The following is a 21,233-nucleotide window of genomic DNA, read 5'->3' as shown; positions in this document are numbered from 1 at the left end:
GTCACTCTTTTCTTTGAAGAAAATATGACTTTGTATGAAGTCACTGAAATTATTCAAACTGTAAAGATGAAAAGTTTGTATTTTGTGTATAGGTGTTTGATGCGAGTGTTTTTCCTCTCAGTGTGTTCTGAGTGACGGTGTGTGTTATCTCAGTGAGGGTTGTGTGTAGTGTGTGAGTGACGGTGTGTGTTATCTCAGTGAGGGTTGTGTGTAGTGTGTGAGTGATGGTGTGTGTTATCTCAGTGAGGGTTGTGTATAGTGTGTGAGTGACGGTGTGTGTTATCTCAGTGAGGGTTGTGTATAGTGTGTGAGTGACGGTGTGTGTTATCTCAGTGAGGGTTGTGTATAGTGTGTGAGTGACGGTGTGTGTTATCTCAGTGAGGGTTGTGTATAGTGTGTGAGTGACGGTGTGTGTTATCTCAGTGAGGGTTGTGTATAGTGTGTGAGTGACGGTGTGTGTTATCTCAGTGAGGGTTGTGTGTAGTGTGTGAGTGACAGTGTGTGTTATCTCAGTGAGGGTTGTGTGTAGTGTGTGAGTGACGGTGTGTGTTATCTCAGTGAGGGTTGTGTGTAGTGTGTGAGTGACAGTGTGTGTTATCTCAGTGAGGGTTGTGTGTAGTGTGTGAGTGACGGTGTGTGTTATCTCAGTGAGGGTTGTGTATAGTGTGTGAGTGACGGTGTGTGTTATCTCAGTGAGGGTTGTGTATAGTGTGTGAGTGACGGTGTGTGTTATCTCAGTGAGGGTTGTGTGTAGTGTGTGAGTGACGGTGTGTGTTATCTCAGTGAGGGTTGTGTGTAGTGTGTGAGTGACGGTGTGTGTTATCTCAGTGAGGGTTGTGTGTAGTGTGTGAGTGACGGTGTGTGTTATCTCAGTGAGGGTTGTGTGTAGTGTCTGAGTGACGGTGTGTGTTATCTCAGTGAGGGTTGTGTGTAGTGTGTGAGTGACGGTGTGTGTTATCTCAGTGAGGGTTGTGTATAGTGTGTGAGTGACGGTGTGTGTTATCTCAGTGAGGGTTGTGTGTAGTGTGTGAGTGACGGTGTGTGTTATCTCAGTGAGGGTTGTGTGTAGTGTGTGAGTGACGGTGTGTGTTATCTCAGTGAGGGTTGTGTGTAGTGTGTGAGTGACGGTGTGTGTTATCTCAGTGAGGGTTGTGTGTAGTGTGTGAGTGACGGTGTGTGTTATCTCAGTGAGGGTTGTGTGTAGTGTGTGAGTGACAGTGTGTGTTATCTCAGTGAGGGTTGTGTGTAGTGTGTGAGTGACGGTGTGTGTTATCTCAGTGAGGGTTGTGTATAGTGTGTGAGTGACGGTGTGTGTTATCTCAGTGAGGGTTGTGTGTAGTGTGTGAGTGACGGTGTGTGTTATCTCAGTGAGGGTTGTGTGTAGTGTGTGAGTGACGGTGTGTGTTATCTCAGTGAGGGTTGTGTGTAGTGTGTGAGTGACGGTGTGTGTTATCTCAGTGAGGGTTGTGTGTAGTGTGTGAGTGACGGTGTGTGTTATCTCAGTGAGGGTTGTGTGTAGTGTGTGAGTGACGGTGTGTGTTATCTCAGTGAGGGTTGTGTATAGTGTGTGAGTGACGGTGTGTGTTATCTCAGTGAGGGTTGTGTGTAGTGTGTGAGTGACGGTGTGTGTTATCTCAGTGAGGGTTGTGTGTAGTGTGTGAGTGACGGTGTGTGTTATCTCAGTGAGGGTTGTGTATAGTGTGTGAGTGACAGTGTGTGTTATCTCAGTGAGGGTTGTGTGTAGTGTCTGAGTGACGGTGTGTGTTATCTCAGTGAGGGTTGTGTATAGTGTGTGAGTGACGGTGTGTGTTATCTCAGTGAGGGTTGTGTATAGTGTGTGAGTGACGGTGTGTGTTATCTCAGTGAGGGTTGTGTATAGTGTGTGAGTGACGGTGTGTGTTATCTCAGTGAGGGTTGTGTATAGTGTGTGAGTGACAGTGTGTGTCTAGTTATCTCAGTGAGGGTTGTGTATAGTGTCTGAGTGACGGTGTGTGTTATCTCAGTGAGGGTTGTGTATAGTGTCTGAGTGACGGTGTGTGTTATCTCAGTGAGGGTTGTGTATAGTGTGTGAGTGACGGTGTGTGTTATCTCAGTGAGGGTTGTGTATAGTGTGTGAGTGACGGTGTGTGTTATCTCAGTGAGGGTTGTGTATAGTGTGTGAGTGACGGTGTGTGTTATCTCAGTTATCTCAGTGAGGGTTGTGTATAGTGTGTGAGTGACGGTGTGTGTTATCTCAGTGAGGGTTGTGTATAGTGTCTGAGTGACGGTGTGTGTTATCTCAGTGAGGGTTGTGTATAGTGTGTGAGTGACGGTGTGTGTTATCTCAGTGAGGGTTGTGTATAGTGTGTGAGTGACGGTGTGTGTGTTATCTCAGTGAGGGTTGTGTATAGTGTGTGAGTGACAGTGTGTGTTATCTCAGTGAGGGTTGTGTATAGTGTCTGAGTGACGGTGTGTGTTATCTCAGTGAGGGTTGTGTATAGTGTGTGAGTGACGGTGTGTGTTATCTCAGTGAGGGTTGTGTATAGTGTGTGAGTGACGGTGTGTGTTATCTCAGTGAGGGTTGTGTATAGTGTGTGAGTGACGGTGTGTGTTATCTCAGTGAGGGTTGTGTATAGTGTGTGAGTGACGGTGTGTGTTATCTCAGTGAGGGTTGTGTGTAGTGTGTGAGTGACGGTGTGTGTTATCTCAGTGAGGGTTGTGTATAGTGTGTGAGTGACGGTGTGTGTTATCTCAGTGAGGGTTGTGTGTAGTGTGTGAGTGACGGTGTGTGTTATCTCAGTGAGGGTTGTGTATAGTGTGTGAGTGACGGTGTGTGTTATCTCAGTGAGGGTTGTGTGTAGTGTCTGAGTGACGGTGTGTGTTATCTCAGTGAGGGTTGTGTATAGTGTGTGAGTGACGGTGTGTGTTATCTCAGTGAGGGTTGTGTATAGTGTGTGAGTGACGGTGTGTGTTATCTCAGTGAGGGTTGTGTATAGTGTGTGAGTGACGGTGTGTGTTATCTCAGTGAGGGTTGTGTGTAGTGTGTGAGTGACAGTGTGTGTTATCTCAGTGAGGGTTGTGTATAGTGTGTGAGTGACGGTGTGTGTTATCTCAGTGAGGGTTGTGTGTAGTGTGTGAGTGACGGTGTGTGTTATCTCAGTGAGGGTTGTGTATAGTGTGTGAGTGACGGTGTGTGTTATCTCAGTGAGGGTTGTGTGTAGTGTGTGAGTGACGGTGTGTGTTATCTCAGTGAGGGTTGTGTGTAGTGTGTGAGTGACGGTGTGTGTTATCTCAGTGAGGGTTGTGTGTAGTGTGTGAGTGACGGTGTGTGTTATCTCAGTGAGGGTTGTGTGTAGTGTGTGAGTGACGGTGTGTAGTGTGAGTGAGGGTTGTGTGTAGTGTGTGTTATCTCAGTGAGGGTTGTGTGTAGTGTGTGTTATCTCAGTGAGGGTTGTGTGTAGTGTGTGAGTGACGGTGTGTGTTATCTCAGTGAGGGTTGTGTGTAGTGTGTGAGTGACGGTGTGTGTTATCTCAGTGAGGGTTGTGTGTAGTGTGTGAGTGACGGTGTGTGTTATCTCAGTGAGGGTTGTGTATAGTGTGTGAGTGACAGTGTGTGTTATCTCAGTGAGGGTTGTGTATAGTGTGTGAGTGACAGTGTGTGTTATCTCAGTGAGGGTTGTGTATAGTGTGTGAGTGACAGTGTGTGTTATCTCAGTGAGGGTTGTGTGTAGTGTGTGAGTGACGGTTGGTGTTATCTCAGTGAGGGTTGTGTATAGTGTCTGAGTGATGGTGTGTGTTATCTCAGTGAGGGTTGTGTATAGTGTGTGAGTGACGGTGTGTGTTATCTCAGTGAGGGTTGTGTGTAGTGTGTGAGTGACGGTGTGTGTTATCTCAGTGAGGGTTGTGTATAGTGTGTGAGTGACAGTGTGTGTTATCTCAGTGAGGGTTGTGTGTAGTGTGTGAGTGACGGTGTGTGTTATCTCAGTGAGGGTTGTGTATAGTGTGTGAGTGACAGTGTGTGTTATCTCAGTGAGGGTTGTGTGTGTGTGTGAGTGTGTGTTATCTCAGTGAGGGTTGTGTATAGTGTGTGAGTGACGGTGTGTGTTATCTCAGTGAGGGTTGTGTATAGTGTGTGAGTGACAGTGTGTGTTATCTCAGTGAGGGTTGTGTATAGTGTGTGAGTGACGGTGTGTGTTATCTCAGTGAGGGTTGTGTATAGTGTGTGAGTGACGGTGTGTGTTATCTCAGTGAGGGTTGTGTATAGTGTGTGAGTGACGGTGTGTGTTATCTCAGTGAGGGTTGTGTATAGTGTGTGAGTGACAGTGTGTGTTATCTCAGTGAGGGTTGTGTGTAGTGTGTGAGTGACGGTTGGTGTTATCTCAGTGAGGGTTGTGTGTAGTGTGTGAGTGACGGTGTGTGTTATCTCAGTGAGGGTTGTGTGTAGTGTGTGAGTGACGGTGTGTGTTATCTCAGTGAGGGTTGTGTGTAGTGTGTGAGTGACGGTGTGTGTTATCTCAGTGAGGGTTGTGTATAGTGTGTGAGTGACGGTGTGTGTTATCTCAGTGAGGGTTGTGTATAGTGTGTGAGTGACGGTGTGTGTTATCTCAGTGAGGGTTGTGTGTAGTGTGTGTTATCTCAGTGAGGGTTGTGTGTAGTGTGTGAGTGACAGTGTGTGTTATCTCAGTGAGGGTTGTGTATAGTGTGTGAGTGACGGTGTGTGTTATCTCAGTGAGGGTTGTGTATAGTGTGTGAGTGACAGTGTGTGTTATCTCAGTGAGGGTTGTGTATAGTGTGTGAGTGACGGTGTGTGTTATCTCAGTGAGGGTTGTGTATAGTGTGTGAGTGATGGTGTGTGTTATCTCAGTGAGGGTTGTGTATAGTGTGTGAGTGACGGTGTGTGTTATCTCAGTGAGGGTTGTGTATAGTGTGTGAGTGACAGTGTGTGTTATCTCAGTGAGGGTTGTGTATAGTGTCTGAGTGACGGTGTGTGTTATCTCAGTGAGGGTTGTGTGTAGTGTGTGAGTGACGGTGTGTGTTATCTCAGTGAGGGTTGTGTGTAGTGTCTGAGTGACGGTGTGTGTTATCTCAGTGAGGGTTGTGTATAGTGTGTGAGTGACGGTGTGTGTTATCTCAGTGAGGGTTGTGTGTAGTGTGTGAGTGACGGTGTGTGTTATCTCAGTGAGGGTTGTGTGTAGTGTGTGAGTGACGGTGTGTGTTATCTCAGTGAGGGTTGTGTGTAGTGTGTGAGTGACGGTGTGTGTTATCTCAGTGAGGGTTGTGTGTAGTGTGTGGTGTGTATCTCAGTGAGGGTTGTGTGTAGTGTGTGAGTGACGGTGTGTGTTATCTCAGTGAGGGTTGTGTGTAGTGTGTGAGTGACGGTGTGTGTTATCTCAGTGAGGGTTGTGTGTAGTGTGTGAGTGACAGTGTGTGTTATCTCAGTGAGGGTTGTGTGTAGTGTCTGAGTGACGGTGTGTGTTATCTCAGTGAGGGTTGTGTATAGTGTGTGAGTGACAGTGTGTGTTATCTCAGTGAGGGTTGTGTATAGTGTGTGAGTGACGGTGTGTGTTATCTCAGTGAGGGTTGTGTATAGTGTCTCAGTGTGTGTTATCTCAGTGAGTGTTGTATATAGTGTGTGAGTGACAGTGTGTGTTATCTCAGTGAGGGTTGTGTATAGTGTCTCAGTGTGTGTTATCTCAGTGAGGGTTGTGTATAGTGTCTCAGTGTGTGTTATCTCAGTGAGGGTTGTGTATAGTGTCTCAGTGTGTGTTATCTCAGTGAGGGTTGTGTATAGTGTCTCAGTGTGTGTTATCTCAGTGAGGGTTGTATATAGTGTGTGAGTGACAGTGTGTGTTATCTCAGTGAGGGTTGTATATAGTGTGTGAGTGACAGTGTGTGTTATCTCAGTGAGGGTTGTGTATAGTGTCTCAGTGTGTGTTATCTCAGTGAGGGTTGTATATAGTGTGTGAGTGACAGTGTGTGTTATCTCAGTGAGGGTTGTATATAGTGTGTGAGTGACAGTGTGTGTTATCTCAGTGAGGGTTGTGTATAGTGTCTCAGTGTGTGTTATCTCAGTGAGGGTTGTATATAGTGTGTGAGTGACAGTGTGTGTTATCTCAGTGAGGGTTGTGTATAGTGTGTGAGTGACAGTGTGTGTTATCTCAGTGAGGGTTGTGTATAGTGTCTCAGTGTGTGTTATCTCAGTGAGGGTTGTATATAGTGTGTGAGTGACAGTGTGTGTTATCTCAGTGAGGGTTGTGTATAGTGTCTCAGTGTGTGTTATCTCAGTGAGGGTTGTATATAGTGTCTCAGTGTGTGTTATCTCAGTGAGGGTTGTGTATAGTGTGTGAGTGACGGTGTGTGTTATCTCAGTGAGGGTTGTGTATAGTGTCTCAGTGTGTGTTATCTCAGTGAGGGTTGTATATAGTGTGTGAGTGACAGTGTGTGTTATCTCAGTGAGGGTTGTGTATAGTGTGTGAGTGACGGTGTGTGTTATCTCAGTGAGGGTTGTGTATAGTGTCTCAGTGTGTGTTATCTCAGTGAGGGTTGTGTGTAGTGTGTGAGTGACGGTGTGTGTTATCTCAGTGAGGGTTGTGTGTAGTGTGTGTTATCTCAGTGAGGGTTGTGTATAGTGTGTGAGTGACAGTGTGTGTTATCTCAGTGAGGGTTGTGTATAGTGTGTGAGTGACGGTGTGTGTTATCTCAGTGAGGGTTGTGTATAGTGTGTGAGTGACGGTGTGTGTTATCTCAGTGAGGGTTGTGTATAGTGTGTGAGTGACGGTGTGTGTTATCTCAGTGAGGGTTGTGTATAGTGTGTGAGTGACGGTGTGTGTTATCTCAGTGAGGGTTGTGTATAGTGTGTGAGTGACAGTGTGTGTTATCTCAGTGAGGGTTGTGTATAGTGTGTGAGTGACAGTGTGTGTTATCTCAGTGAGGGTTGTGTATAGTGTCTGAGTGACGGTGTGTGTTATCTCAGTGAGGGTTGTGTGTAGTGTGTGAGTGACGGTGTGTGTTATCTCAGTGAGGGTTGTGTGTAGTGTCTGAGTGACGGTGTGTGTTATCTCAGTGAGGGTTGTGTATAGTGTGTGAGTGACGGTGTGTGTTATCTCAGTGAGGGTTGTGTGTAGTGTGTGAGTGACGGTGTGTGTTATCTCAGTGAGGGTTGTGTGTAGTGTGTGAGTGACGGTGTGTGTTATCTCAGTGAGGGTTGTGTATAGTGTGTGAGTGACGGTGTGTGTTATCTCAGTGAGGGTTGTGTGTAGTGTGTGAGTGACGGTGTGTGTTATCTCAGTGAGGGTTGTGTGTAGTGTGTGTTATCTCAGTGAGGGTTGTGTGTAGTGTGTGAGTGACGGTGTGTGTTATCTCAGTGAGGGTTGTGTGTAGTGTGTGAGTGACGGTGTGTGTTATCTCAGTGAGGGTTGTGTGTAGTGTGTGAGTGACAGTGTGTGTTATCTCAGTGAGGGTTGTGTATAGTGTGTGAGTGACAGTGTGTGTTATCTCAGTGAGGGTTGTGTGTAGTGTGTGAGTGACAGTGTGTGTTATCTCAGTGAGGGTTGTGTGTAGTGTGTGTTATCTCAGTGAGGGTTGTGTGTAGTGTGTGAGTGACGGTGTGTGTTATCTCAGTGAGGGTTGTGTGTAGTGTGTGAGTGACGGTGTGTGTTATCTCAGTGAGGGTTGTGTGTAGTGTGTGAGTGACAGTGTGTGTTATCTCAGTGAGGGTTGTGTATAGTGTCTGAGTGACGGTGTGTGTTATCTCAGTGAGGGTTGTGTGTAGTGTCTGAGTGACGGTGTGTGTTATCTCAGTGAGGGTTGTGTATAGTGTGTGAGTGACAGTGTGTGTTATCTCAGTGAGGGTTGTGTATAGTGTGTGAGTGACGGTGTGTGTTATCTCAGTGAGGGTTGTGTATAGTGTGTGAGTGACAGTGTGTGTTATCTCAGTGAGGGTTGTGTGTAGTGTGTGAGTGACGGTGTGTGTTATCTCAGTGAGGGTTGTGTATAGTGTGTGAGTGACAGTGTGTGTTATCTCAGTGAGGGTTGTGTATAGTGTGTGAGTGACGGTGTGTGTTATCTCAGTGAGGGTTGTGTATAGTGTGTGAGTGACGGTGTGTGTTATCTCAGTGAGGGTTGTGTATAGTGTGTGAGTGACGGTGTGTGTTATCTCAGTGAGGGTTGTGTATAGTGTGTGAGTGACGGTGTGTGTTATCTCAGTGAGGGTGTGTAGTGTGAGTGAGTGTGTGTTATCTCAGTGAGGGTTGTGTATAGTGTGTGAGTGACAGTGTGTGTTATCTCAGTGAGGGTTGTGTATAGTGTGTGAGTGACGGTGTGTGTTATCTCAGTGAGGGTTGTGTATAGTGTGTGAGTGACGGTGTGTGTTATCTCAGTGAGGGTTGTGTATAGTGTGTGAGTGACAGTGTGTGTTATCTCAGTGAGGGTTGTGTGTAGTGTGTGAGTGACGGTGTGTGTTATCTCAGTGAGGGTTGTGTGTAGTGTGTGAGTGACGGTGTGTGTTATCTCAGTGAGGGTTGTGTGTAGTGTGTGAGTGACGGTGTGTGTTATCTCAGTGAGGGTTGTGTGTAGTGTGTGAGTGACGGTGTGTGTTATCTCCTTGAGGGTTGTGTATAGTGTGTTCTGAGTGACAGTGTGTGTTATCTCAGTGAGGGTTGTGTGTAGTGTGTGAGTGACGGTGTGTGTTATCTCAGTGAGGGTTGTGTGTAGTGTGTGAGTGACGGTGTGTGTTATCTCAGTGAGGGTTGTGTGTAGTGTGTGAGTGATGGTGTGTGTTATCTCAGTGAGGGTTGTGTATAGTGTGTGAGTGACGGTGTGTGTTATCTCAGTGAGGGTTGTGTATAGTGTGTGAGTGACGGTGTGTGTTATCTCAGTGAGGGTTGTGTATAGTGTGTGAGTGACGGTGTGTGTTATCTCAGTGAGGGTTGTGTATAGTGTGTGAGTGACGGTGTGTGTTATCTCAGTGAGGGTTGTGTATAGTGTCTGAGTGACGGTGTGTGTTATCTCAGTGAGGGTTGTGTGTAGTGTGTGAGTGACGGTGTGTGTTATCTCAGTGAGGGTTGTGTGTAGTGTCTGAGTGACGGTGTGTGTTATCTCAGTGAGGGTTGTGTGTAGTGTGTGAGTGACGGTGTGTGTTATCTCAGTGAGGGTTGTGTGTAGTGTGTGAGTGACGGTGTGTGTTATCTCAGTGAGGGTTGTGTGTAGTGTGTGAGTGACGGTGTGTGTTATCTCAGTGAGGGTTGTGTGTAGTGTGTGAGTGACGGTGTGTGTTATCTCAGTGAGGGTTGTGTGTAGTGTGTGAGTGACGGTGTGTGTTATCTCAGTGAGGTTGTGTAGTGTGTGAGTGACGTGTGTGTTATCTCAGTGAGGGTTGTGTGTAGTGTGTGAGTGACGGTGTGTGTTATCTCAGTGAGGGTTGTGTATAGTGTGTGAGTGACGGTGTGTGTTATCTCAGTGAGGGTTGTGTGTAGTGTGTGAGTGACAGTGTGTGTTATCTCAGTGAGGGTTGTGTATAGTGTCTGAGTGACAGTGTGTGTTATCTCAGTGAGGGTTGTGTGTAGTGTGTGAGTGACGGTGTGTGTTATCTCAGTGAGGGTTGTGTATAGTGTGTGAGTGACAGTGTGTGTTATCTCAGTGAGGGTTGTGTATAGTGTGTGAGTGACGGTGTGTGTTATCTCAGTGAGGGTTGTGTATAGTGTGTGAGTGACAGTGTGTGTTATCTCAGTGAGGGTTGTGTGTAGTGTGTGAGTGACGGTGTGTGTTATCTCAGTGAGGGTTGTGTGTGTGTGAGTGAGTGTGTGTTATCTCAGTGAGGGTTGTGTATAGTGTGTGAGTGACAGTGTGTGTTATCTCAGTGAGGGTTGTGTAGTGTGTGAGTGAGTGTGTGTTATCTCAGTGAGGGTTGTGTGTAGTGTGTGAGTGACAGTGTGTGTTATCTCAGTGAGGGTTGTGTATAGTGTGTGAGTGACGGTGTGTGTTATCTCAGTGAGGGTTGTGTATAGTGTGTGAGTGACGGTGTGTGTTATCTCAGTGAGGGTTGTGTATAGTGTGTGAGTGACGGTGTGTGTTATCTCAGTGAGGGTTGTGTGTAGTGTGTGAGTGACGGTGTGTGTTATCTCAGTGAGGGTTGTGTGTAGTGTGTGAGTGACAGTGTGTGTTATCTCAGTGAGGGTTGTGTATAGTGTCTGAGTGACGGTGTGTGTTATCTCAGTGAGGGTTGTGTGTAGTGTCTGAGTGACGGTGTGTGTTATCTCAGTGAGGGTTGTGTATAGTGTGTGAGTGACGGTGTGTGTTATCTCAGTGAGGGTTGTGTATAGTGTCTGAGTGACGGTGTGTGTTATCTCAGTGAGGGTTGTGTATAGTGTCTCAGTGTGTGTTATCTCAGTGAGGGTTGTGTGTAGTGTGTGAGTGACGGTGTGTGTTATCTCAGTGAGGGTTGTGTGTAGTGTGTGTTATCTCAGTGAGGGTTGTGTATAGTGTGTGAGTGACAGTGTGTGTTATCTCAGTGAGGGTTGTGTATAGTGTGTGAGTGACGGTGTGTGTTATCTCAGTGAGGGTTGTGTATAGTGTGTGAGTGACGGTGTGTGTTATCTCAGTGAGGGTTGTGTATAGTGTGTGAGTGACGGTGTGTGTTATCTCAGTGAGGGTTGTGTGTAGTGTCTGAGTGACGGTGTGTGTTATCTCAGTGAGGGTTGTGTGTAGTGTCTGAGTGACGGTGTGTGTTATCTCAGTGAGGGTTGTGTGTAGTGTCTGAGTGACGGTGTGTGTTATCTCAGTGAGGGTTGTGTGTAGTGTGTGAGTGACGGTGTGTGTTATCTCAGTGAGGGTTGTGTATAGTGTGTGAGTGACGGTGTGTGTTATCTCAGTGAGGGTTGTGTGTAGTGTGTGAGTGACGGTGTGTGTTATCTCAGTGAGGGTTGTGTGTAGTGTGTGAGTGACGGTGTGTGTTATCTCAGTGAGGGTTGTGTGTAGTGTGTGAGTGACGGTGTGTGTTATCTCAGTGAGGGTTGTGTATAGTGTGTGAGTGACGGTGTGTGTTATCTCAGTGAGGGTTGTGTATAGTGTCTGAGTGACGGTGTGTGTTATCTCAGTGAGGGTTGTGTATAGTGTGTGAGTGACGGTGTGTGTTATCTCAGTGAGGGTTGTGTGTAGTGTGTGAGTGACGGTGTGTGTTATCTCAGTGAGGGTTGTGTGTAGTGTGTGAGTGACGGTGTGTGTTATCTCAGTGAGGGTTGTGTGTAGTGTGTGAGTGACGGTGTGTGTTATCTCAGTGAGGGTTGTGTGTAGTGTGTGAGTGACGGTGTGTGTTATCTCAGTGAGGGTTGTGTATAGTGTGTGAGTGACAGTGTGTGTTATCTCAGTGAGGGTTGTGTGTAGTGTGTGAGTGACGGTGTGTGTTATCTCAGTGAGGGTTGTGTGTAGTGTGTGAGTGACGGTGTGTGTTATCTCAGTGAGGGTTGTGTGTAGTGTGTGAGTGACAGTGTGTGTTATCTCAGTGAGGGTTGTGTATAGTGTGTTCTGAGTGACAGTGTGTGTTATCTCAGTGAGGGTTGTGTATAGTGTGTGAGTGACGGTGTGTGTTATCTCAGTGAGGGTTGTGTATAGTGTGTGAGTGACGGTGTGTGTTATCTCAGTGAGGGTTGTGTATAGTGTGTGAGTGACAGTGTGTGTTATCTCAGTGAGGGTTGTGTGTAGTGTGTGAGTGACGGTGTGTGTTATCTCAGTGAGGGTTGTGTGTAGTGTCTGAGTGACGGTGTGTGTTATCTCAGTGAGGGTTGTGTGTAGTGTGTGAGAGACGGTGTGTGTTATCTCAGTGAGGGTTGTGTGTAGTGTGTGAGTGACGGTGTGTGTTATCTCAGTGAGGGTTGTGTATAGTGTGTGAGTGACGGTGTGTGTTATCTCAGTGAGGGTTGTGTATAGTGTGTGAGTGACGGTGTGTGTTATCTCAGTGAGGGTTGTGTATAGTGTGTGAGTGACGGTGTGTGTTATCTCAGTGAGGGTTGTGTATAGTGTGTGAGTGACGGTGTGTGTTATCTCAGTGAGGGTTGTGTGTAGTGTTTGGCTGCACTGAGCTTGTTTTGAGTCATGTGTTAAGAGTTGTGTTGCTTGGAATGAGTTTGCAGGTGATGTGAACTGTTTAGCTCAGGTGACTGTTGGTAGTGCAGACTGTAGTTAGAGTTTTGCTCATGTAGCTCCAGTTGTGCTCACTGTCGTTTAGCAATCGAAAAAAACTGTAATACAAGAACATGTTTTATTCTCTGATTGTGTGGCCGACAGAAGCATCAGATTACACTGACTAACTCTTGTACTCCTTCAGAATATCTTCCATGCTGTCGTTGAGGTTCCCAGATGGACAAATGCAAAAATGGAGGTAAGAAATATTCCTGTACCTGCACTGGCCCATTTCAACCCAGCCGTCTGAACTCAACCCTCCCTCCACACATGCACACATGCTTTATCATTTATTCCACGTGCTCTGGAATACATTAAAGGAGATCAAACAGGCCAGAGGTGCTTTAACCATTGTGGCAACTTCAACCTCACGGACGGCAGTCCAGAGTTTGGATCCATGATTATCCAAGATGAATATTGTCAGGAACTTTAAAGGAATTCAGCGGAAATTGAAATTAACAAATCGTCTCAAAGAACCACTGCAGGAATTATGTCAGTCTGATTAACTGAATCAAATGCGTCACATGCAGAATGGGCTCTGATTTTGAAAGACGATTCAGTCTAGATATCCGCTCCTATGTAGTTGATATACAGTATGTATTTCCCATATTGTATTTTCTGATCCTACTCTCAAAACGCTTTACACAGTGAACGAGACTCTCCTTGACCACCACCAGAGTGCAGCATCCACCTGGATGATGCGACGGCAGCCATAGAGTGCCAGTAAACACCAGCTACTGGTGGAGAGGAGAGAGTAGAGTGATACAGCCAATTAGTGGATGGGGATTATTAGGAAGCCATGATTGATAAGGGCTGATGGGGTGCATTTGGCCAGGACACTGGGGTTACACCCTTTTTACAGTATAGTGTCCCCCCATCACTATATGGGACGTTAGGACCGCCCTACACAGTCCGCAGGGTGAGCACCCCCTGCTGGACTCCCTAATACCTCTTCCAGCAACAACCTTAGTTTTCCCAATTACCAATGTGCTTTTAAGTCCTCCTGGTCACGCAGTGGCTTAGCAAATCCCAGCAGCCTCCGCATCTGAAACCGTCAATCCGCGCATCTTATCACGTGGCTTGTTGAGAGCATTGGCCAGGCTTCATGCCATCCACCGCGGCATACATGCTCAACTCACCACGCACCCCACCAAGAACCAACCACATTATAGCGACCACGAGGAGGTTACCCCATGTGACTCCACCCTCCCTAGCAACTAGGCCAATTTGGTTGCTTAGGAGACCAGGCTGCACGCCCTGGAATTCGAACTAGCGAAACGCCAGGGGTGGTAACCAGCGTCTTTGCCACTGAGCTACCAGGCCCCCAGTAGACAACTAGCCTTGAGCTACATGGTGATATGGCTGTTGGATATTACATTAGTAACCACAGGTCAACCATGCTATTTGTTGTAAAACCATAGTAGCCACAAAATTAATCATATTTACTTCATTATTACTATACACTGAAAACCCTGATAAGTTGATGCTTCTGGGTAGACGCTGAGTAAAGACGCTGACTATCACACCTATAGTCGCGAGTTCGTGCTGAGTGACTCCAGTCAGGTCTCCTAAGCAACCAAAATTGACCCGGTTGCTAGGGAGGGTAGAGTCACATGGGGTAACCTCCTCGTGGTCGCTATAATGTGGTTCTCGCTCTCGGTGGGGCGTGGGGTGAGTTGTGCGTGGATGCCGCGGAGAATAGCGTGAAACCTCCACACGTGCTACATCTCCATGGTAACGCGCTCAACAAGCCACGTGATAAGATGCACAGATTGACGGTCTCAGACACGAAGGCAACTGATATTCATTCTCCGCCACCCGGATTGAGGCGAGTCACTACGCCACCACGAGGACTTACAGCGCATTGGGAATTGGGCGTTCCAAATTGGGGAGAAAATGGAAAAGAAACAAAAGACCATGTACTGTACACAGGGCCATATTTTTGTGATAATAACTGGTTAACTGTAGGTTATCTCCAACAAAGTCCTTGCAAAAAGATGACCCAACCTGTTCTCTCTTGTGTCTCCAGATCGCAACTAAAGATCCCCTCAATCCATTGAAGCAGGACTTGAAGAAAGGAAATTTACGCTACGTCAGTAACATCTTTCCTTATAAGGGCTACATCTGGAACTATGGAGCGATTCCTCAGGTTTGTAGTCTAATGAGCCTTTTAGAAGTGATGCATGCAGAATTAAAGTGTTCTGGGGTGGAATAAATACAGGGAAGGAGACCGATGCATGAGCAAACTCCAACAGACCGATTTCATGCACTTTTAAATTGCCAACTAAACCAGTGCCAAAGCATTTAAGGATTTTCTCGAAGCAACACTGAGGCAATATTATCTACACCAACAGAGCTCACCTCAGTAACATTAATGTGCGCAGAAGCTCTCTGCAAATTTGCATCCATATGAGTCACACAATTGGGAATTCAGGATAAATTGAGGGATCTTTTTTCATCTTTTCCAGACGTGGGAGGATCCAGGACACAGGGATGGCGACACGGGTTGCTGTGGCGACAATGATCCCATCGATATCTGTGACATCGGGAATAAGGTACTGACCAGCGCCAGAAACTTTAACAATTTATGCAAACTACTTTTCCTGTACCTTGTTCTATGTTAATCTGAAGTCTCAATCTAAAAAATGTTTAGCTGTTACATATCAAATCAATCATCCCTCAACCCAAATTATCCCTCTCGTTGGCTGATTAGCCCGATTGGGGGTCGGGCATGCGTAGTCACAGACCGGCCCTGCCCTCCTCCTCGTCACACTCCTCCGTCCTTTACTTCAGGCCTGGGCAACCGGCATGACGTATCCCCCCCCCCATTCTGGCTGTGCCTGCCGACAGGCTTTTCCCCGCCTCTCTCGAGACCTGGGAGGGAGACAAGCTGAGAGAAAATGGAAGAGGGAAAGAGTGAGGTTTAGTGACAGTGAGAGAGAGAGAAAGAGAGAGGAGAGAAAAACAATTGCTCACCGGTTCCCAGAAATGCCGTCGCCTGGTCCTCGAACACCCCACCACCTTCTGCCGGACGACAGCCGCTCCTCCCAGGGGAGACAGCAGGGAGTCCTCCAACCCCTGGCGGGTGGAATGCCCCTCCACGTTCTGGCGGCTGGCAGCGAGCCCCTCTGCCCCTCACGGACGGCGGCCATTGCTCCACATCCAGGTGGCCGGCAGTGACTCCTCCATCCCCCACTGGAAGGCCACGGCTGCTCCTTTGGTCGGATGGCAGTGGCAAGGACTCCTTGACAGCGCATGTAACTAGGGGGTTAAAATGGGAAAGGAGGAGGAGGGACCAGTTGCCAGACATGCCGTTGCTTGGTCATCGACCACTCCTCCACCTTCTGGTGGACAACAGCCTCTCCTCCCTGGGCAGACAGCACCTAACAGAGTTACAAGTTTGAATGAGTGACTCCAGCCAGGTCTCCTAAGCAACCAAATTGGCCCGGTTGCTAGGGAGGGTAGAGTCACATGGGGTAACCTCCTCGTGGTCGCTATAATGTGGTTCTCGCTCTCGGTGGGGCACGTGGTGAGTTGTGTGTTGATGCCGCGGAGAATAGCGTGAAGCCACCACACGTGCTTCGTCTCCGTGGTAACGCGCTCAACAAGTCACGTGATAAGATGCGCGGATTGACGGTCTCAGACGCGGAGGCAACTGAGATTCGTCCTCCGCCACCCGGATTGAGGCGAGTCGCTACGCCACCACGAGGACTTGGAGCGCATTGGGAATTGGGCGTTCCACATTGGGGAGAAAATCCACAACACAAATTTAATAAATAATTAGCATTTTAACTAGTGAAAATTGAATTGTTGATATCAACAATTGCATTGTTATTGTCAATTTCTGATATCAAGAAATACATTTTCACTATTAGAAATGGATTTCAGATATCAATAATTTATCAACGATTTTTTTAGATATTATCAAATGATAAAAAAAAATTCTTACTAGTAAAAATTACATTATAGATATCTGAAATTAAAATTGTCACTAGTGAAAACTGAATATCTGATATCAAAAATGGGCATTTTTACTAGTTGGAATTCAATTATTGATATCAAAATTGGCATTTCGACTAGTAGAAATTACAACGGAAAATAAAATTTTTACTCATCAGAAACTCATTTTTGATATCAATAGTTTTCAGTGTTTTGAATAGGAGTGATTGACATATCGGTGTAAAACGTTACTAGTAAAAATTCAATTATAGATATAAATTATGATGTTGAAATCCCACTTTTGAAATCAAGAATGAGTGATGTCATTGTTTATATCAAGAATTCACATTTTAACTAGTGGAAATGTAATTAATGATATTAACAATTGGCCATTTCCACTAGTAAAAATGGCATTCTTGATATCAATAATTCATATCCTGCAAATGAATAAAAGTCCATTCGGCTTGCCATGCACGCCAATTCATTCATTAATGAAATATGTTCATTTGTGTTTGTCCGAAGGTTTGCTCTCGAGGAGAAATCATCCGAGTGAAAGTGTTGGGCACTCTGGCGCTGATTGACGAGGGAGAAACTGATTGGAAAGTCATCGTTATAAATGTCGAGGACCCAGAGGCTAAAGATTTTAATGGTTTGAGAACTTAACATTCTGCATTGGTAACTGGCCTGATGTTGAAGCTGTGCGTGGTCTCACCGCCGTCTGTCATTCACACAGATATCGATGATGTCCGCAGACTGAAGCCCGGCTACCTGGAGGCCACCCTCGATTGGTTCAGAATGTATAAAGTGCCTGACGGGAAGCCACAGAATCAATTTGCCTTCAACGGTGAATTTAAGAACAGGGTAAAGAGAGAGTTGTGTTGCTACGGTTTACGACATTTGATGAATGAGTTCTCCGTGATGTCTGAAAATGAAGATATTTTCCCCATCTTGTCAGGAACGGCAAAAATGATTAATGTCATTTTGAAATATTGTGTGATAGTATCTTTCATTAAATTGCCAGACACTGTCTCACAGGTTTGAGATCGGCCAGAACATCTCACAAAGACTTTTCAAATTAAATCAGGTTTTAAATACAAAACTCATCTTGGTGGAATAATCTGGGAGAGTGCATCTCCTAAAAAGGACAGCATTAGTGGTGTGCACTTTTCCCATTTCAAAACTCTTCAGTATTGGTGCTACAGACGTGAATGAATCCTCAAATCCTGACAAAACCTCATGCAGCTTGCGGAGGAGAGTGAGCTCTTACTTAGCTATCTATCAGTCTTATTATTTTCACCTGACGAATGATAAAAGGGGGATAAAATCCTACAGACTTGCTTTGAGGGAGGGATTCGAGACTAGGGGCTACACCAGCTGTAAACATATGTAAAGAAGTCAATCAAAAAAGGAGGCGGCAAGAACCGGTTTGACGATATAAATAATAGTTTTAATGATAAACTTAAAAAGACACAAACACACATGACGGACATGTCCGTAAACGATCTCTCTCTCCCGCACCATCCTCCGCAGTCGGCCTTTATCCCTCTCGGAGGCTTGATTAGCCTGATAAGGGACCAGGTGTGTATTATCACGACCTGGCCCCGCCCTCTGCCCTGTCAAATTCCTCCCTCGTTCTCTCAGGCTGGGGAACCCCCGGCATGATGTACACCCCCCCCCTTTCCCTGGGGAGTGGCGTGCCTTTTGCCCTGTCTGCCGGTAGGTCATCCCCGTCCACCTGGACGAGGGAGGGGACAAGGGGAGGGAAACAGAAATAATTAAATAGGGGGGTACTTCCTGTAACAGTGTAGTACCCCTAAAAAAAACACTGTACAATTTAAATGAGAGGGAAAAGGCCAATGTGGAGCGGCAGTGAGAGAGAGATTAAAAAAAACACTTTCTCGCCAGTTCTCTGATATGCCGTAGCTTGTTCCTCGGCCACTCCTCCACACTCCAACGGACGACAGTCACGCCTCTCTGGGCGAATCGGAGGCAGGCCTCCAGCCCCTTGTGGACGGAACGCCCCGCTGCGTTCTTGGGGAACAGAAGGGGTCTCCCCCGCCCCTGACAGCGGTTCTCCTGCTCCAGGCAGTCGGCAGCGAGCCCCTCCCTGCTCGTGGTCGGTGGTCTCAGACCCCGCTGCGTTTCAGTGGCTGGTTGGGGACTCCTCCGCCCCTGGCAGCGGCCCTGACCGCTCCAGGCGGTCGGTTAGGAGCCCCTTCTCCCCTCACATTTGGCGGCCATCGTCCGCTTCCAGGCGGCCGGGCTCCTCATCCCCCGGCAGATGGCCGCGGCTGCTCCGTTGGGGTGGACGGTAGTGGCGAGAACTCTACTACGGCGTATCCCTCCTCCTATCCCTCCTCCTTCCCAGATAATGGAGTGGTGGTGTAGTGGTCTAAGCACATAACTGGTAATCTGGTAATCAGAAGGACACTGGTTCGAACCCCACAGCCACCACCATTGTGTCCTTGAGCAAGACACTTAACTCCAGGTTGCTCCGGGGGGATTGTCCCTGTAATAAGAGCTCTGTAAGTCGCTTTGGATAAAAGCGTCTGCCAAATGCATAAATGTAAATGTAAAATGTAAATGTAAATTTCGGCACCAGTGTAAAGAAGTCAATCAAAAAAGGAGGAGGCGAGAACTGGCTTGACGATATAAATAATAGTTTTAATGATAAACTTAACAGACAAACACACACATGACGGACATGTCCATAAACGATCTCTCTCTCTCGCACAATCCTCCGCAGTCGGCCTTTATCCCTCTCGAAGGCTTGATTAGCCTCCGCCCTGCCACAACATAGTTGACGTGCAACCCTACGGATAAATTTAGACCAGGAGTAACGGCTGGAAAGGAAAACTGGTTAAGCTCATGTTTTGTGTGATAGACTTCTGATGATGATGATATTTACATTTGTTTATAAGAGGCTCATGAAAAATATGTTTTTAGCCATTTTTGGAAGACAGAAATTGAGCTTCGTTGATGGAGTTGGGAAGGTCATTTCACCAGAGTGGTACGATGAAGCCGAAAATCCGGGAAAGTGTTTTGGTGCCTCTTTGTGTTGTTACAACAAGGCATCGCTCATTAGCCGAGCGCAGGATTCTTTTAGGTATGCTGGAGCAGACCCAGTGACTGTTCTGTATGCAGCATCAGAGCCTTGAATTGAATACGTGCATCAACCGGCAGCCAGTGGAGAGAGACGAGGAGGGGTGTAACATGTGCTCTCTTTGGTTGATTAAAGACCAGACGTGCTGTTGCATTCTGGTCCTACAGAGAGGAAGGGTCTTATCTTCCTGAAATTGCGGAGTGTAAATCTACATGATCGTGCTGTCTTTGAGATGTGGTCTGAGTTGGTTATCGATGGTTACCTCTAGATTTCTGACCGTTATGGAAGCCGTTACTGTAGTTGCACCCAGCTGCACGGTGATGTTGTGCTCAACAGCAGGGTTGGCTGGAAAGATGAGGAGCTCAGTCTTCGCTGGGTTGAGTTGCAGGGGGTGTTGCTTCATCCAGGCTGAGATTTGAGCAGTCACGGTGGTGTTGTTGGGCTGGAAAGACAAGTAGATTTGCATGTCATCGGCATAGCAGTGGTAAGAGAACCCATGTGCTTGATGACGGGTCCCTGTGATGTTGTGTATATAGAGAAGAGAAGTGGCCCAAGCACCGAGCCCTGTGGTACCCCAGTAAGTAGCTGATGTGACTTGGATACCTCCCCGCTCCAGGCTACCTTGAAGGACCTACCTGAGAGATAGGAGTTAAACCAGTCAAGCACAGTTCCTGTGATGCCCAGCGAAGAGATGGTGGAGAGTAGGATCTGATGGTTGACTGAAATGTCCATAGACCTGCATTACTTTACAGAAAGCTTACAACTTATTTTTTATCCTGTTATTCATTTTAACCCCTCAACCTTATGCACAGCTGGTGTAATCAGATTATTAGAGATTTAAGGCTGTATATACTTTGTGTATATATATATATATAAATAACCATATTTTTTATTTGTTCCTAGGAATTCGCCATCAAAACGGTTAAAGACACTCATAGTTTTTGGAAAGCTCTGATCTCCAAGAAAACCAATGCCGGTGACATCAACTGGTAAGACATCTGTCAGTCCAATCTATAATCTACACACAGCTATATAGAATTGTCTTAAATGACAGTCATTCTGTGAGGAAACCCACACTCCGACCCAAATCGGAGTATTCTCAATACAACCTCAGATTGAATTCCTTTTACATGACAAATTCACTAAAAATAGCATTCCTGATATTCCCTTTTCTAAGACTGTCAGACAAAAGGAGACAAATCTAAATGGCACTGCCCACTCAAGCTGAGAAACGTGAACGTGTCATGAATGTCGCTGCTGTTCTCTCTGGTTTGCAAATAAACATGTACTGTCACAGTGAATGCACTAAGAAATAAACAAAAACATTTGGGGGAAAAGTGGATAAAATTCAAACTCTTCAAAAAAAAAAAAAGATTATAATTTAGAGGTAATCACTCATATATGTTTGGCAGGGATGGATTACTGACAGGGCCAATGGGCCAGTGCCCAGGGCAAGGCTGCGTGATCTAGTTTGGTGACCCCCTGCTTTTGGGCATGATCAACGAACCCCCTCCACTAAACAACTTTTGGGCATGATCAACGAACCACCCCCACTAAACAACTTTTGGGCATGATCAACGAACCCCCACCCCCACTAAACAACTTTTGGGCATGATCAACGAACCCCCACCCTCCACCCTACACTAAACAACTTTTGGGCATGATCAACGAACCACCCCCCACTAAACAACTTTTGGGCATGATCAACGAACCCCCGCCCCACTAAACAAATTTTGGGCATGATCAACGAACCACCCCCACTAAACAACTTTTGGGCATGATCAACGAACCACCCCCACTAAACAACTTTTGGGCATGATCAACGAACCCCCACCCCCACTAAACAACTTTTGGGCATGATCAACGAACCCCCAACCCCCACTAAACAACTTTTGGGCATGATCAACGAACCCCACCCCCACTAAACAACTTTTGGGCATGATCAACGAACCCCCCTCCACTAAACAACTTTTGGGCATGATCAACGAACCCCACCCCCACTAAACAACTTTTGGGCATGATCAACGAACCACCCCCA

The 21,233-nt window shown here is 46.6% G+C and overlaps 2 protein-coding genes across 2 annotated transcripts in view; one reads left to right on the top strand and one right to left on the bottom strand.

Annotated features, from left to right (window-relative positions):
- LOC127633615 (paladin-like) overlaps positions 1-21,233 on the bottom strand; it is a 319,141-nt gene that overhangs the window by 146,498 nt on the left and 151,410 nt on the right. The gene's annotated exons all lie outside the window — the stretch shown is intronic.
- The window catches only part of ppa1a (inorganic pyrophosphatase 1a), a 30,210-nt gene that overhangs the window by 4,057 nt on the left and 4,920 nt on the right, over positions 1-21,233 (top strand). Inside the window, exons 2-7 of the mRNA XM_052112883.1 lie at positions 12,299-12,352; positions 14,183-14,302; positions 14,622-14,708; positions 16,615-16,741; positions 16,826-16,953; positions 20,099-20,184. Coding sequence (XP_051968843.1) covers positions 12,347-12,352; positions 14,183-14,302; positions 14,622-14,708; positions 16,615-16,741; positions 16,826-16,953; positions 20,099-20,184 — 554 coding nt within the window. The 5' untranslated portion in view covers positions 12,299-12,346. The remainder of the gene's footprint in view (positions 1-12,298; positions 12,353-14,182; positions 14,303-14,621; positions 14,709-16,614; positions 16,742-16,825; positions 16,954-20,098; positions 20,185-21,233) is intronic.

The sequence above is a fragment of the Xyrauchen texanus genome, chromosome 40 (genome assembly GCF_025860055.1).
Source record: "Xyrauchen texanus isolate HMW12.3.18 chromosome 40, RBS_HiC_50CHRs, whole genome shotgun sequence".
Lineage (NCBI taxonomy): Eukaryota > Metazoa > Chordata > Actinopteri > Cypriniformes > Catostomidae > Xyrauchen > Xyrauchen texanus.
This window is presented reverse-complemented; position numbering and strand designations above follow the sequence as displayed.